Source organism: Mytilus edulis, chromosome 9 (genome assembly GCF_963676685.1).
Source record: "Mytilus edulis chromosome 9, xbMytEdul2.2, whole genome shotgun sequence".
Classification (NCBI taxonomy): domain Eukaryota; kingdom Metazoa; phylum Mollusca; class Bivalvia; order Mytilida; family Mytilidae; genus Mytilus; species Mytilus edulis.
In genome coordinates, this window is record NC_092352.1 from 48,699,372 (window position 1) to 48,718,115 (window position 18,744).

At 32.4% G+C, this 18,744-nt stretch overlaps 1 protein-coding gene across 2 annotated transcripts; it reads right to left on the bottom strand.

Annotated features, from left to right (window-relative positions):
• Positions 1-6,980: 6,980 nt before the first annotated feature.
• On the bottom strand, positions 6,981-14,040 carry LOC139490344 (uncharacterized). 2 transcript variants are annotated; one of them, XM_071277161.1, is made up of 6 exons: positions 13,937-14,038; positions 13,328-13,517; positions 11,643-11,740; positions 11,023-11,112; positions 8,536-8,556; positions 6,981-7,388 (listed from the first exon to the last, which is right to left on the bottom strand). In XM_071277161.1, exons 1-6 carry the CDS (start codon positions 13,989-13,991, stop codon positions 7,033-7,035), a joined length of 810 nt encoding a protein of 269 aa, XP_071133262.1. In that variant the 5' UTR covers positions 13,992-14,038; the 3' UTR covers positions 6,981-7,032. The 2 variants fall into 2 exon arrangements, with proteins under 2 accessions (XP_071133262.1, XP_071133263.1); XM_071277162.1 differs by lacking the exon at positions 11,023-11,112 and having other exon boundaries at positions 13,937-14,040.
• Positions 14,041-18,744: the final 4,704 nt, after the last annotated feature.

The following is an 18,744-nucleotide window of genomic DNA, read 5'->3' on the forward strand; positions in this document are numbered from 1 at the left end:
TGCCAAATATTCTCACATGTTTCCTTACCTGTAAATATACAATACAGTCAGGATTCTACTTCGTCAAAATTATCATTCTCCCCATTACGGCAGTTCATTTTCACTATCGTAGAAATGGAAACTAAATTTTTTTCAATGATATGCATTTTCATCATCCAACTTAAAGATTGTCGTCAAATACTTTTAGTAAAATAGCTATTCGAACACACCTTATCTGATTTTGTGATTCATTGGATAGGTATTTCACTTGACCCCTACATTTCATCTTTTAGTATTGTGATTTTTTTATGTTATAAAGTCAACCTGTAGCTTTGCTATATAAAAATGATAGAATCTGAAGCGAGATGATGTATCAAATACTCTTCCTTTGTACGTTTTCAAGACAAAATATTCATCACAAACACACCCTAACATAAAAAAAAAGTGCACTCGATTTTCTCTTTTCGATTGTATTGTTACCCATTTAATATTGGATTTTTTTCTTGAGTTACATAAATGAAAGGGCAGACAAGGAAACAACTGAACTAATGGATTGATATGTTATAAAAAAAAAAACAATATTAAGTTTATATTTTTCTTTCATTGACCAATTATTGTATTTTTACAGGTGAGGAAACATGTGAGAATATTTGTGATGTTTTAAAATTAAGTGTCCTAAACCTCAAACGTAACGTCCAATAAAATTGAAGTATGATGTATACAAGCTGAAGCCCCGCCTATGTAATTGTCATGCTTCAGCAAACATTGATACAAACAAAGCAAGCAAGCCAAACAAAGATTTGTCTTGCTAGCATTAATGTAAAAGCTGTAAAACATAATGCAATGAATCAGTAAGTTTTTTTAATAAAAATGAACAGTTTAACCAAACAATTTCAAATCTGTCTTCAAATATGTAGATTTTGGCACAGTATTAGACGAATATGTACTGTGATTGTACAATTAAAGATGGCGGTATACCCCTGAACTATCTTGTCAGGCACTTCCATCATCAACTACCTTAAGTGTGGTATTAACACACTTTGAATTATGAGTTTCAAAAATCAAAAATTGAAACAAAGAAAAATACACCCAACACATTAAAATAATAATCAAATACAATTTACGAAGGATATGCACCTAAACATATAACAGTTATGACATGTTTTATTATATTTTGATCTATATATTCTCAAATAATTGATTGAGGTTAGAAAAAAATTAAATATTATCAATTACTTTTTACATGTAAAATATGACATTATTATTCAAAGTAAGTTATTTCCTTAAATTAGATTTCTTACATCAATATAATCTTTAAATATTTTGTCGCTTATTGATTTAAAAGTTTCATTTAAAACCAACATTTTAAACAAATACAGATAGACTAATCAGAAAATATGACTGCTTAATAAATTTATTCAAATTTCAAAATGTATAAGCAAAAATTAGTTCATGTACAAAGGGAAGCAATCCAAATTATGTGAATTAAATTGACGGTCATCAAAAGCACACGGGATAGCGCGTCGTCTTTTATATACAATGAACTTTTGATTTTTCCATTTTATTAGCGACTTTCGGTTTTGAATTTTCTTTGGAAATCCGTATTTCTGTGACGTTACTTTTTTCTTGATTGTAAAAATATATTTATAGGACAAGTTTGGAATTTTTAACTGTGAGCATATTCTTTAAAATTCACTATCATTTATCTATAGGTTCGGTGTGTACTTCTGTGTGTTTTGATATCTGTCAACATGGTCAAGTCGTAAGTTTGGAGTGAAGGATTTGTATTCCGGATCAGCCAACTATTGTACCAAATACTGGTATTTAGTTTTTTGGGGTTTTTATAGATTATGCTTTATCAAAAATTTTAATATTTTTGTATTCAATGCATCCTGTCGCGCTCATTTTATAGTTCATTTCATCCCCTCCGATTGTTTTGTTATTTTGATCTGTATCTCCTTGCAATAAATCGATATGCGAGATTTGATTATCTACAACTACTGCTGCCTTAACTTAAGTTAATTGTATATGATAAACATATATTGTTATATATCTTGTCTAACCAGTAACTATTAACGTATTAACATACACATGTATTTCATTTCGTGTCCCTCTCGTGGTCCGGCTTGCGCTGTACTAAATTTTAGAAAAGTCTCCAACTGTTTGGATTTATACAAACTAAACGAGAAAATCTTAATTTGTAGAATAAAAACCATATATGGAGCCCTTTTCATAACATTTATAATGTATGTGTTCTTGCTGCGAAACAGGACGGAAAGCCTTGTGAGCCTAGCGTGAAGTCCTGTGTCTAAAGCTGATACATATACATTGGGTATTGTTTCTACGATGAACAGGTACTTGTTTTTAATTAGTGATATATTGCATGATCTATTTTATACGTTTTCTATGATTGTCTACTGATCGATATAAAAAGAGAGCTTGAGATTTAACAAAACTAGTTTTACACCGTCACATGTCCATCTTTGTCTGTCAAATGATAAATCATGTCAGTTCTTTTGTAATTTATAGTTTCAATTTGTTTTGTTGTAATTTGGAGAAGTTTGTGTGTTGATTGTATGTATTTCTATTCACAGCCTTAAGACTATTCAAAATCTGAAATAATTACGAGCTGACTATAAAGACACCTGACTATTTTCAAAGATAGTGACCAAATACTAACCTCAATTATCGGATAGCTGTCTCGTTGTTATGTACCTAACACATCTTTTTATGCACTGTCTTGCAATTAGTATTAAAACTAGATAGTTTTTTGGTTTTCTTAGCTACTTATCTGTTGTTTGATATCGTTGATATATATAGATCCCTTTTCCAATAATTTTAATAACTAATAGTCTAGTTTAATTGATGACATTTTGACCGATTGTGGCTTATGTAGCATGGTGGTTGATGCATGCTTAGCAGGCGACGGTTGCCTTGTCGACGCATACTTTGTAACTTTTTTTGGAGCTGATATAGTTCCCCCTGTCTTCTTTTTTTTTCACGGCATTTTAATCTTCTTATATATTTATGAGATAGACTACTGTTACCTCAAATTTATTAACAAAATGCAAAGACAGATTAGAAGCTGCGTTTTCCCGATATATTGATATCTTTTATACATTCACAAATCACTTAAGGAATATGTGTTTTGGTCATATCTCTATACACTGAAACTGTGTCAATACTATAAATCTCTGTGTATGTTTCCTAAAACCAGGATATCGATCAATTTCCCTGTTATGCTTGGAAACGTGCATTTCTGCTACTGATACCTGATTAAGCAAACGCTTTATTTTCAGATTCCGATACGCATTTTACAGACCAATTGACCAATCTTATTTAACGTGCTTAGTACCGAATGTTGACAAAACTTGCGGATTATTTTTAATTTTGTTTGCTACTAGCGTTTTTCAAGTCACATATTATTGGAATTACATTTTGACTTAGTCTATTGTTTAGTATGAGAATATGATGTATGGTCAATTTAATTGATCGCCGAAGGAATCATAAATTTTGATGAATTTCTATTGTACACGATTACAATTTCTTCTTTAATCCACGAGCATATTTTAGAAAAGGTACATGTCAATGTTTGGAATGGACAGGGACGATTTAAAACGACAAGTCGAAACTCTCAGATTTCAAAAAGAAATCAAACGGATAAGCATGTCTGATGCCATTAAAGAATAAGTAGCTAACATTACAATTTACTCAATAGTTCATTTATACTTTCAATTTTCTTCCACTATTGTTGTAATTTACTCAATAGATCATTTATCATTTCATTTTTTCCACTCTTTTAGTTTACTCACTAGTTCATCTATTCTTTTGTTTTCTTCCACTTTTTTACTTTTAACTCAATAGTTCATTTATACTTTCATTTTCTTCTACTCTTTAAATTTATTCAATAGACCATTTATTCTTTCATTTTTTTTCCAATCTTTAAATATATTAAACAGGTAATTTGTACTTTCATTTTCCTGGGCTCTTTTAATTTACTCAATAGATCATTAATTATTTCATTTTCCGCCACACTGTTTTCTTTCTTTCTTTAATATTCATTTAAGTTTATAATTTTTTAGCTTTTCGTAGTAGAGCTAGTTTAATAACAAACGTATCATTCAAAATATTCACACTTCGATAAACCATGTTTCCGAAACTACTTTTGTAATCTATTCATGCGCGATTCACATTCTTGCAGGGTTACTGGGATATTCAGCAAATAAATTGAGATTACAAAACAATTGCATAACAGTTGTTTCTATTCTAATGCATATATAACAACAAAAAAAGAAATAAAATAAATGTTCTAAAGCTTCGAAAATGAATACAAATAAAATTTAATTACGAAATGCCATTATGCTTTTGATTAATTAATAATCGCGTATGTTTGGCTGAAGAATTATAAGGATTAAACACATTTTTTCTAGAGGTTATTGATGTGTAAACCGGGTCTCTTACTCACAAACTTGACATAAGAGTCCTTCGGACTTATATTTAGTTTGTGAGTTAATCGCCCCGGTTTACACATCAATAACCTCTAGAAAAAATGTGTTTAATCCTATAGGAACTAGCTGCCATTAACTGAGAGTACTTTGATGACTTTGAGATCTGGCTTTAATTTTTGTTGTTATGGATAATCTCAGGGGTGTGTATATATATTTTGGAACGTCCTGTTTGGTTTTATTTTTTGTATCGATCTGATAAGTCGTCTCTTTTTTCAACTGCTAGTTTGTACTAACGGTGTGCTGTTACATCACTGTCACAGGTTTATAGGGGAGGATTGAGCGACAACATACATTTTAACAACACCACATTCTTCATGTGAATTTCCCAAGTCAGGAACCGGTGGTAGTTCAGTGGTTTTCGTTGCACAGTTCATATCTGTCATATTTGTTTTTGCGCATTTGTTGTTGTTGTTATAAATTCGGCCGGTTTATTTTCTCAATTGAATTGTTTCATATTTTTCATGTCAGGCCTTTTATAGCCAATACAGTATGTGACATCCCTACTTGTAGGCTCTTATATGCCCACTGACGGTCCTTTTTTTTAATGATATTGCAGTGTGGAAAATGCCTGTACCAAGTCAGGAATATGACAGTTGATTGTTTTTAATTTGTTTCGTTAATTCAAGGAAGCCAGGCCTGGGTTTACGTCTGTTAAGGTTGACATACCTAACATTTGAATTTATTTTCATGTTTTTTTATCTTTGAACAACAGTCAATCATACGTAAATTTTTTTTCGATAATCATGAATTAAGTCGTATATGTTTTTTGGCAATCCATTTAAATGCTGTGTTTAGTTTCTCAAATATTTGACAACTGGAACTAAGTCCCATTTGTAAATTTTTATCGTAATACTAATTCCCATCCCACATGAAACCAAACATTAAGTTAATATTGCGATCATTTCTGATTAATAATTTATAATGCGTTTGATAAAGTCAGCTTTCTAGCAGTAGAATTGTCTTCCAACAGTCTTTCTAAATGATATTGCATCTGAAATTGATAAATACGACACACTGCATTTTCTGGTGAAACGCTGTCATTGACTTGTTGTGTGCTCTGAACAAATCCCGCTTGTCAAGTGTATACTGAATAAACCACACGTGTCGTGTGCACTGAATACACACATTTGTTGAGGGTACTGGAAAACCACACGCGTCACATGCGCTGAACAAAAAGACGTGTGTCAGGTTCACTGACCACACCTTACGTGCACTATGCAGTGGTCAAACTACACGTATACTAGACAGTAAACAAATTACAAGTGCCATGTGCAGTGAACAAACCACACGTCCACTGACAAATAATCGAGAGAGAAAAAATATTTGTAGACTGAAAAATTGAAATATGGAGATGTGTCATGTACAATGAACACGCCATTTGTTCCCTATGCAATGAACAAACCACACGTGTCCTAATCATAAACACACAAAACCTGTCATGTGCAATAAAATCTGTATCAAACGTTTATAGTTATTGTTTGGATTTAGTTATGATCATGTATTCTTATGATGAAGCCATAATCTTTCAATCAGTTTAATTTAGGTCTAAAGCTGGCATGTCAGTAACTGCTAGTCATCTGGTGTTATTTATGTATTGTTGTCATTTTGTTTATTTTCTTTTCTTACATATTCTGACATCGGACTTCTCTCAAACTGAGTATTACTGAGCGTATTGTTGTGCGTTTCTTTTTTCTACATTGGCTAGAGGTATACGGGGAGGGTTGAGATCTCAAAAAACACGTTTAACCCCGCTGCATGTTTGCGCCTGTCCCAAGTCAGGAGCCTGCCCTTTGTTAGTCTTGAATGATTTTAAATTTTAGTTTCTTGTGTAGATAATTATCAAAGGTACCAGGATTATAATTTAATACGCCAGACGCGCGTTTCGTCTACATAAGACTCATCAGTGACGCTCATATCAAAATAGTTATAAAGCCAAACAAGTACAAAGTTGAAGAGCCTTGAGGGCCCAAAATTCCAAAAAGTTGTGCCAAATACGGCTACGGTAATCTATTCCTGGGATAAGAAAATCCTTAGTTTTACGAAAAATTCAAAGTTTTATAACAGGAAATTTATAAAAATGACCATGTAATTGATATTCATGTCAACACCGAAGTGCTGACTATTTGGCTGGTGATGACCTCGGGGACGAGACGTCCATCAGCAGTGGCATCTACCCAGTGGGGTAAATAGTTATCAAAGGTACCAGGATTATAATTCAATACTTCGGAGTTTAGTATGACGTCCATTATCACTGACCTAGTATACATATTTGTTAAGGGGCCAGCTGAAGGACGACTCCGGTGCGGGAGTTTCTCGCTGCATCGAAGACCCAAGACCCATTAGTGGTCTTCAGCTGTTGTCTGCTCTATGCCCGGGTTGTTTTCACTTTGACACATTCCCCATTTCCATTCTCAATTTTATTATTCAATTAATATCCAATAGATAACAATCACTATAAGTAATCTCTGGTATTTGGAATGACAAAAGAACAAATTTTGTAAACTAATTTTAATCGCATTTTAGGCTGCTGAACAGCTCATTTAATTTAATTTGAATTTTGACTCCGATTCTTCTTGCCACATTGACTCTTTGTAGTTTTTGTTGGTTCTGGCGGACTTGTGATTTCAGGTACTGTTGTTGTTTGTTTAGCCGTGGTTGTCAGGTTTTCAGGTACAGTTGTTGTTTGTTTAACCGTGGTTGTCAGGTTTTCAGGTACAGTTGTTGTTTGTTTAACCGTGGTTGTCAGGTTTTCAGGTACAGTTGTTGTTTGTTTAACCGTGGTTGTCAGGTTTTCAGTCGTTGTAATTGGGCATTTCTGTGGGATGATGTCATTCATATTACAAGCTAGAGGCGAGGAACACGTTGATGGTTTGTAACATCCAAGAGACAATATTAATTGTGCTGTAAGTACATCGAAATTATTAAAATTAAAGATTAATTCTGCACCGTTGTTGTATAAGAGTGCTGTGTTTGTTTTATTATACAAGATATAACAGTTATTAAAGTCATACGAAACCTCAAATTAAAAAAAATCATGCATATGTTTTTTATATCCAAATGGATAGTTTGCATTATAAAACTTATGTTCATATACTTTTTTCTGATGAAAATTCTTTAATCCGTCCACATTTAGAAGAAGTTTACTTTTTTTAATTGCTTGCTTCTTCCAGGAAGCAATTCGCCGACATATTTTCCGTATGCAAGTGACCTAGGCGTGACCCTATTTGTAAAAATCCGGTGATCGCAATACCCATGGATCTGTCACTGAAATAAACTATTATCTGATTGTATATCACGTGCTCAAAATCCATGCTTCTTTGGGTTTTTTTTTACTATAAGGTAACAATTGGTAAACGAAGGCTTCAAATGACGACAATTAATGAGCTGCCATATTTTCATATATTAACAGACAGAGGGAGAAAAACTAATTGACGATTATAAGACATTTTTGCGTCAAAAATGATAAAATCGTGCACAGAAGACTAAATTTATGATATGTACATATGCATTGGTTCAAGAATTGGATAAACATTATTTTTCACCAGTCACTCGTTTCATATGACTTTAATAATAAAATGCTTATTGTATTGTTGATAAACATCCAGTGGCTAACGCAAGTTGTACATTTATTTCATGGGAACATTATGTTGATATTAAATGCAGATGAACATTGCTGTGTACGTGACAGAACGATGAGGAGTGTTTTAGACGTGCTAGTTCACAAAGCAACAGGCCACAGGAATGAATGTCACCCTACCAGGGCATATTATTATGACATCGACCCGACCAGAGGATTAAGAAGCTCTTACTCATGAATGCAGCGTTCTTTTGACGAAGCAGCTAACACATTTTAAGCCTTAGATTTGACACTGCCGGTTATAGAATCCACGAACTCCCGCATCAGAGGGAAGACGGTTAAAGGAATAATAATGATAATAGAAGTAATAAAAAAGAAAAAAAAGAACTGGAATCTTCAGTCATTAAAAACAGAATAAAAATAAATATCTTGTGTTATTCATATTTTTTTACAATTTACTTAATTACTTACATGGCTTTGGTGACCCTGATACTGCAAAAGAAATGACGAAAGTCGGATGAACATTTAGGAACCACGCCAATTTATAATTATAACTGAAGTGATTTGTGACGTAACACGGACTAAATTGTACATTGACCAAAACCATCTTTTGCAATTTCGAATTTTATTTTGAGGGGGATATTATACACTTATGATTGTTTAAGTCTTAGAAAGCCGCGATTTCTAGATTAATTTTCATGCATACCTGTTAGTTAAAAAAATATAGCATCATTTATTCTAAAAAGGCAAAGGGTTATGTTTTGTTTTCTAAAATAACATTCTTATGTCCAATTTTATGGAAAAAAATACTCTTTCAAGCAGATGACACAAAAAATATTCAGAATCCAGATTTCCCCTCAACTTTACAATGTTAAATATTGCCAAACAAAATCGATTGAAAGCGTTGAAAAACTAAACAAAACTTTGACTCAGAAAAAAAATATCAACATTACCCCGGCCCCTTTTGAAGTTAAATGGTTACTCCCTTATGGTTTTTGTAAATAACATTCAGACAAATTCACATGGCAACACATATGCGTTGATTTCTCTATATGAAAGGTCAATTCCAAAGTTTGAATAAGAATTATAGTGAAGTCAAGTTACGGACGACATCATTGATTAGTTTACAGTTGTGAAAGATGAGCACAGAATTGTTGTAAAAAGATGACAACAGATTTGTTGTGTGAAAGATAACCACATATTTATTTTGTGAAAAATTACCACAGATTTGTTGTGTGAAAGACGGGCATAATTTTGTTGTATCAAAGATTAACACTTTATTGTGTGAAAGATGAGCACAGATTTGTTGTGTGTAAGATGAGCACAGATTTGTTGTGTGGAAGATAACCACAGATTTGTTGTGTGAAAGATGACCACATATTTATTGTGTAAAAGATTACCACAGATTTGTTGTGTGAAAGACGGGCATAATTTTGTTGTATCAAAGATTAACACTTTATTGTGTGAAAGATGAGCACAGATTTGTTGTGTGTAAGATGAGCACAGATTTGTTGTGTGGAAGATAACCACAGATTTGTTCTGTGAAAGATGACCACATATTTATTGTGTAAAAGATGGCCACAGATTTGCTGTGTGAAAGACGACCATCGATTTGTTGTGTGAAAGATAACCACATTTGCTGTGTGAAACACGACCATAGATTTTTTGTGTGAAAGATGACCATAATTTTGTTGTGTGAAAGATGACCACAGATATATTGTATAAAAGATTACCACATATACATCTATTGTGTGAAAGATAATCACGGATTTATTGTGTGAAAGATGACCACACATTTATTGTGCGAAAGATGACAACACATTTATTGTTTGGAATTAAGACGACTCACAGATTTGTTGTAGAAAAATGACCACAGAACTATAGTGTGGAAGATGACCACAGATTTTTTTGTGTAGAAGATGACCACAGATTTATTGTGTGGAAGATGATCACAAATTTGTTGAGCGAAAAATGACAACACATTTATTGTTTGGAAGTCGACTCACAAATTTTTGTGGAAAGATGACCACAGATTTTTTGTGTGGAAGATGACCACAGATTTGTTGTGTGAAAGATGACCACATATTTATTGTGTGGAAGATGACCACCGATTTGTTGTGTGAAAGATGACCACAGATTTGTTGTGGAAAGATGACCACAAATTTGTTGTGTGAAAGATGACCACAGATTTGTTGTGTGAATGATGGCCACAGATTTGTTGTGTGAAAGATGACCACAGACTTATTCCACTAGTGGTAGTAACAATCCCATCCTCTTTTTCTGATGAGATGCTTATCTTGTCGACGTACCCGTTTCGCTCCTTTTGTAAATCATGGAATTCCCTCAGTTTTTATTTGCAGTTTTCTAATCGATTTACTATAAGATGTGATCATCGGTAAAGTATTGTTGCCTTCATTTATGAAATCGCTTAATGCGACATATCATCTACATTTTTCTTGAAATGAGCCTTACGATTGAAGATTACCAGTACAGATGGAACTTATGTTAATTACGGTCATTCGAGTTTTCTGATTTCACCGCCAATTACTGTAAAAGAGGGACAAAAGATACCAGAGGGATAGTCAAACTCATATATCGAAATTACACTGACACCGCCATGGCTGAAATAAAAAGACAAACAGAAAAAAATAGTACACAAGACACAACATAGAAAACAAAGGACTAAGCAAAACGATCACCCCCACCAACAACTGGGGTGATCTCAGGTGGTCCAGAAGGGTAAGCAGATCCTCCTCCACATGTGGTACCCGTCATGTATATTTCGTTTTGCTTTGCAATTTTAGCTTTCTGTGTTGTGTTTTGGGAACTTTAATGTGTTATTTGGTCAGATCAAGAGATTGTATGTATCTCTGTGACTTCCCATTGTTGCATTGTTTACATTTAAATAATCTTGTTACGCGGAACTTAGAAAAAAATCTTTTCTTAACTCTAGCTTACCAACAGCGTTTCCGGCACCGCCGGTATTTCCACAAATCCCACAAATATTTGTAATTTCTCCTGTCTGGTTGACCAGTATGTGTGGCGAAGCTAAAAGAGTGCTATTGCTTTGTTATTAAGCTTCTCGTGCAATGATATTATTTTGCGTAAACTTTGGTTTAGGTGTTCTTGGATGTAATCCAGAAACAAATAGAATAAAATAAGCATTTTATTTTGTTTGGTTACCTTTTTTTTTTATCTATCATATTTTTTCATTATGCAGTGATAGGTCTGTTGACCTCTTGACGTCCTGAATATGCATGAAATTCGAAGCTAACGAAAGTTTTTTTTCTTCTGAAAATGTATATTAAATGTATATCAAAGTCCGGAAAGTCAGGAAAATATGTGTGGATTGCCAACTAGAAAATAATCCACCTGTACGTGGATTAAAAAAAAATTCCCGTTAAGACGAAAAATATATACCACAAATCCAACGCCGGCTGGACTGATTTTTGTTTGTTTGACATTAAGGAATTCTACGGAACATTTAAGCGAAAATGTTGGGTCATAACTAAACTGAAACACATCCCTATTTCAGATATGTTTTGTTAATGAGAATGTGATCAATCAGATAAACTCACCGTTAAGTGAAGTCTTAGAGTCACCTAATTTAAACTCCAGAAGTTTTGCAAGGTCATAAATGATCTGAAGACAAATAAAAATATCTGAACCCTCCTCCCTGAAAAAAAGTGTATATATCATGAATTTCTCTTGTTTAAATTATGAAGTACCTGATTTGCCTAAAATTATTTTATTTTTTTAATCTATCATATTAACGTTTAAACTATCAGAAACAGTAAGATCAAGTATTGTGCATGTTGTTACATTTTTTTTTTGCATTAATTATTGAAGGGCAAGTGGACGGAATCGTTTATGATTTTCGTTCATTACAACAAATGTACGGACTTTGGATTGAGTTAATATGTGTAAGAGTATCAAGGCACCGACACGATTTTGATACCTACACGAAAAAAGGTATTTGTCGATACCGCAAGGTAGTAAAACTCATCAACTTTCGAAGCGATGTCGTCAGCTCTCCGAACTTTTCCGAAGTCTTGCTGCGTTTGATTAATTAATTTATGAGCTTCGGTCCTCGCTTGGAAGTTGAAAACCTATATAGCAAGTTAAAAGCATTCCATGAAAATTGATAACTAAACTGACTTTAGACACAATTTATTGGAAGAAGCAAATCATGTTAATGTCAATTTAATGTCTCTTGAAGATAGACTTGATATGATTCGTAGATATGCCAAAAAAACGTATTAACATATTTTTGTTAGACGTTGAAATATTAATACTGTAAATATGTTTTACAATTAACAATTTTTCTGTAAAGATTTAACGTTATCATATATGTAACTTATTATTAAAATTAACAAGAGAGTAGAAAAATCATGACTTCAGGGATATCCAAACTCATGTATTAATTTGAAAACAAACTGGCAACGCCATGGCAAAAAATAAAAATACCAAAACATAAACAACAGTACACATAACACAACATAGTAAACTAAAGACAGACTGAGCAACAAGAATCCCACCGAAAGGCCGGGCATGACCTCATGTTTTTCGGAAGGCTAATTCTATAAAATGGCTTTTTGTTTCATATCATAATATACATACAATGTAACTATGCTAAACGTAGTCTTTATTGTTCAAATATGTAAATTTTGACATATTCATGGTGTCATAGCGACATCATAATTACTGAAACTAACGTGTTCAATATGTTCAGGTTTATGATAATCCTTTGCAATTTTGAAAAATCTAAATCTTTTAAATTGTTTATGAAAATGATGACTATTATCATACCGCCTCCTTTAATGATAAACGACTAGCGTCGACGCCAAGGAACTATTAAAGATTCAGCACTACTAAAACCCTCTTTTCTTTAATTGAAATATATAATAGTTAAACAATCCATTTTGGATATTTTTAAATCATTGTTATATTTTTAATGTCTTCGAAAGGAAAGAGGTTGTTTAAACATATTTTATTGTTCAAAATGACAAATGGATTAGACACAAGTTTTACAACTTAGAAACGTCTTCTCCAAAAAAGAAAAAGGTGCCAATATTAACTGCAGAATAATCTAGAGAATCGATTCCAGTCTAATTTTTAGAGTCTTATAACATATACCTCAACAACAAGGACACGAACCATTAATTTCGTATGTTTATTGTTCCGTTATCTTTATACTATCAATTGATAACAATATTTTAAAAAGTCATTTTGAAACAGAGCAGTTTTAATATCTTTAACATACCTTAGTATCAGGAAGCGTTCCGTTATTTGATGACAACGATATGTTACAGTATCATTGGTTTCTTCTGTAACAACGCTTGTTTCCCCATCAGAATTAAACATCCAAGTATTCCTAAATTTTCCGACGAGGTAGATATCAAATGTTTGACCATGCCACGCACATGGGAAGGTACACGGATATTCCGTCATGCCTGAAAGATATTGTGCATAATTCATGAAGAAATTAATGACGAGAACATGGAAAAACTATTAATACGTCTTGATCCTTTTTTGTAAGAAAATGCAATTGCATTCAAAGTATTCAAATCAACTTTGCAGTCTACCTTATTTTTATTCCGTTTAACGTGTGGCCTTCCGGTCTTACTGACACATAACTCATGCAAAACATACCCCTAAGTTTTACTAGCCAATTGTATTTTAAAATGTTTTAGTAATAATATTGCTTTTGATAGAATTTTACAAAAGAAGATAAAGTGCGTAAACAGACCAATCGTCTTTCTAGAGATTTGTTTATACTTATTCAAAAGCATAAACTTTTAGTTTGTATACTATTAATGTAGTGTACATACAATTTTTCATTTGATGTCAAGTAAATAAACTAATTTCTGACCTGCGGAAACTTCCAAAATGATTAACATCAAACTTATTCGCATCCTATTTTGCATGTTATCTGCTCCTACAGCAAGTGTGTCCAACCTCAATTCAATATACAGCGTCTATGTCGAAGCAGAAATCTTAAATATATATATATAACTTGAATGAGTTAACTGTCTTGTTTATCTTCTTTTTACAAGCTGTTACAAGTTAACTAAAGACTTCCTTGATTATTTTGGTAAAAAATTAAATCAATTACATGTATATTTACCATATAGCTTTATAGACTGTTTTCAGTAAACGCTATTATTCGATTTCTTTACTTTATTATATTGTGTAGAATGCAGATTGGAAATCGTTTGTTTCTTCCTTTAATCGTTTATTTTCTTAGCATATCCAATACTTTAAGTAGTCTGTGTGCATGATACGCATTTATCCAACCCCAAGGACGAAATTTTATGATCTTAACGTATAAGAGAGGACATCATATCATTTTCACTTGTGTAAATGTCTTCTTTTAATGAATTACACAAGTGCTTTGAAATAAGCATTGCACAATAAACCCTGTCTTGCACCAAAAAAACCTTCTTGCACATTAGGGAAATTGTCAAGTGCAAAGCCATGAAAAGAGTAAAATAAAAAAAATACCGAACTCAAAGGAAAAATTGAAAAGGAAACGTCATTATCAGTGATTATTTGAAGATATAATAAAGATCAAATTTGGATCATCAAGTGAATATTTCCACGTGGCTAATGACACAAAGTAATATTCTAGAAAGCGTAGAGTAGAAAACAATTGATAAAAAATTAACAGTATAATATCACCCATTTTTAGAGTGTTAGCGGACTTTTTGAAAATGACAGTTTTTTTTTCATGAAGTAAATATTAGGATAATGAATACAAAAATGAGTTCTAGGTAGTTTCATTTTGTAGTCAATATGTAAAAAAAAACACATGTAAGATTCATTTGATTAAAACAGTCATTATGTCTACACAACATTTGAGTGTAAATGTTGCTGTTGCACGGTGAGTAAAAATTACCTGCAAGAAAATTATCTTTGATGCCGAATTAGTCCTGAACAGTGCCAGTGATATCGTTGAAAATACACAAACGAAAACTAAATAAAGATTTTTGTCTTATTTTCGAATACAAGATGAAAAGAAATAGATAGTATTTTCTATGATTTCAAAGGCTATGAATACAAATAAAGATGTCTTCTACGCTGTTTCAGTATGGGCAACACATTAGCGCTCGTTTAAAAAAAAATAGAATGGGAATAAAATGCCTAAGAGTCTATTTGCTATACCCAAATCTAAACGACCAAAAGTGAATAATTTAGGGAAAACTACAACTAATTTATCAAAATTATGCATTTTCTTAGTTTAGTTATGTCGTGGTTTTTCATTGTGGGTGCGGGCTTTGTGCTGGTGAGTTCCGATACAACGCTGGTTATTTTTAACGAGATGTTAGTTTCTCAATGTTACAGAATCAGTCAAATTAAGCAAAATTTGTATTCCATCGGATTGTGTCTTTTTTAAAACTACTTTTTGACATCCATTTGATATATAATATTAAGCGTTTACAACTTGTGATAATTTATTTTGCTGAAATCGGCAACAATGTTCAGTTCAATGCTGTGCGATATGAATAAGACATTGAAACGTAAATTCCATTTCATAGTCATAGTAGTACACACGTACTTAATGTGATTATGTAGAAACGATACTGATACCTATTTCTGTGAAGATTTGTCAATTGACTATTCCCTCATTTAAAAAAAAATATACTGGACCAGTTTTATCAATAAGGTGCAATTTTTACTTTAATGACAACATCAATACGATAAATGTAAACTTTGTTCTACTGTATTGAAAGATAGAATATATTAGTACATGTACAACTAAATTATAAAAAAAATATGGAAAAGACAGTAAAATTCATTTATTCATCCGCTACCTTTTTTGTTTTATTTTTATTTTACTTTTTGTTTATGCATCACATCTTACACCTTCTTGTTTTATAAATAGCATTGTCTTTACTCAAAAAACATACTAAAGTACAAAATAATATCTGAAAAAAAAATCTTATTGATTTTACACAGTTGGTGATCAATGGTAAAATAATAACACTTTTAGTAGCAAATATCATAACAGAGACATATAACACACAAATGGTTGCATATTTTTTAAACAAAGTTTAATTTTTAATGAGCCTTTGGTATCAATAAAAGAATATTTTGTTTTCGAAGTTTGAAACTTTATAAGGAATCATTTTAAATCATAAATGAATCAGCTCCTTTCCGAAAGCAATTATTTTATTCTTATACCATTGACAGTTGTCAGTTTTTAAGGATTACTGGGGTAAAGCTGATGACCGTAACTGCATTCATGGTCATCCCAAGATGTCGGATGAAAAATTAGGTCAGTATCTGTATTGTCTGTTACAGTGTTTCTATATCATTTTCTTTACAAAGTATACATTGATATGTAAATTTATAAAAGATTCACACAGAAATCACAAATTACTACCGAAAAATGTTCAGGAAACGCGAAATTCAATTTGAAAAAATCGCTAAGATGTCCATAAATCATTATCAAAATATTTTTAAGATGACCGTAACATAAAACAAGGATGACCGTGATTGGTAAACAGATGACCGTAACTTGTAAAAGATGACGGTAATTTGTAAAGATTGACTGTAATTTATAAAGGATGATCGTAACTTTTAAATGATGACCCTCAATTCTAAGAATATCCGTATTTGTATTCATAGCTTTTTGTTGTGTTTATCTCAATGGGGGCTTAGTTTATAGCGGATATCAACATGTTTCATCAATTTATTTTTTAACTATTTGCCGTATTTTGAGTTCATGACAATGATATTAAATTGCAAATTTTTCGTAAACAATGAAAAATTTATTGATAACGACTTTAAAATTTTAATACAAATTGACAGAGATACGACGAAAAGTTGAAAAAACAACAATGTGTCCCTCTGAGGTGTCTCTAGTACGTGCCTCATCTACACTATAATTTTCTATGTTCAGTGGACAGTTTAAATGGGGTAAAAACTGTAATTTGGCATTATGATTAGAAAGATCATATCATAGAAAACATTTGTACTAAGTTTCAAGTTGATTGGACTTCAACGTCATCAAAAACCTCCTCGACCAAAAACTTTAACCTGAGGTGGGACAGACGGACGAACTAGTAGACGAACGGACGAACAAACGAACGGACGCACAGACCAGAAAACATAATGCCCATGAATGGAGCATAAAAAACACTAATCAAACATATGAATATCCGGTAATCGAGTCTGTGTATATGGTTCCAGAGGAAGCAGATTAAAATCTTAGTTGGTCTTTATATATGAATAACATTGCTGTATATACAAATTGACAAGGTTCCCCTCAGTGGTGGATCCAAGGGGGGTCCGGGGGTAGCAACCCCCTTTTTATTTACCGATCAGTGCATTTGAATGGGGACACATAGTTTGAACCTCCTTTACCCTGGGTCGGGACCCCCTTTTTTGGAAATGACTTAATCCGCCCCTGCCCTTTGTGATACGCTATACGCACAAGACTATTTTAAGGATCTATTTTGCTGGAGCTCGCCTTCACTAGTTTGGTCGTAGTATTTTAAAAACAGGTTCTGTTATTTTTCTTGCAAGACAAAATAGAAGACAAATCAAAGACGATATAATATCAATGGGTGTACATCCATTGGCATTTTAAAAAAAAGTGCATTTATTATATGTCATTACAAGGAATTCCAGAAATAAAAAAAAAATCTTTTGGCTTTTAGTTAGAGGCTGTGCAGCACACTTTTTTTTATTATACTTGTAAGGTGTCATTTAATCGCGCTGTTGTTGCATGTTTTCCCCACTTTTTCATGTGCATGTTTTGTTGTATGTTCATTTTAAAAATTATAACCTCTACCGTAAAAAAAGATAAATATGGTGAACTTTGTATTGAAAGCACGTCTTATTTTCTCCTACCTGTAGGATAATACTCTCATATAAATACGTTTCATATCAACACCATTAATCATTTGATACAAAAAAGTAGTTATACAAATACGCCGTATATTTCTTAGAATTGACGATCATCCTTTAAAAGTTACGGTCATCATTTAGAAATTACGGTCATCCTTTACAAATTACGGTCATCTTTTAACCAATTACGGTCACCCTTGTTATGAATTGCTGATTCTGTTACGGTCATCTCGATTGTGATTTACGGTCATCTTAGCGATTTTTTTTAATCGAATTTCCTGTTTCATGCACATTTCTCGGAAGTAATTTGTGATTTCCGTGTAATTCTTTTATAAATTTACATCGTATCAATGTCTCCTTTGTAAAGAAAATGATATAGAAACACTGTAACAAACAATACATATACTGACCTATTTTTTCATCCGACATCTTGGAATGACCGTGAATGCAGTTACGGTCATCAGCTTTACCCCAGTGAAGGATGAGCAAGTAAGTGAAAATGAACACCTTATTCTGAATTACGTCCATAAATCGTTATACAACAACATATGGTTACTATAAATAATCTTTGTTTTTGACTGCTTAAATTTTTCGATCTAATTTTATTCCTTTCAGAAAACTAAAATCCACGAATTCAAAAACCAATGAAAATGTAACATTCGCTTAAAGCACGAACATTGATACCCCAAATAAAAAGTTTGGTTGATTATCGTTCGATTGTAGTTTAATATTTTTTTTTTAAAATACCGATATCTTGTGTAAATTCACACAGAGAAAGGAACGCCATCAAAACAGACAAAAAACGTTATACTTTATCACAACGGA

Bases quoted from the DNA above. Each gene is read 5' to 3' on its own strand.
- LOC139490344 (XM_071277161.1), bottom strand. From the start codon at position 13,991: ATGCAAAATAGGATGCGAATAAGTTTGATGTTAATCATTTTGGAAGTT. The intron at 13,518-13,936 runs GTCAGAAATTAG...AATATCTTTCAG, and splicing joins CATTTTGGAAGTTTCCGCAG to GCATGACGGAATATCCGTGT. The intron at 8,557-11,022 runs GTAAGCTAGAGT...TTTCTTTTGCAG, and splicing joins CGGTGCCGGAAACGCTGTTG to TATCAGGGTCACCAAAGCCA.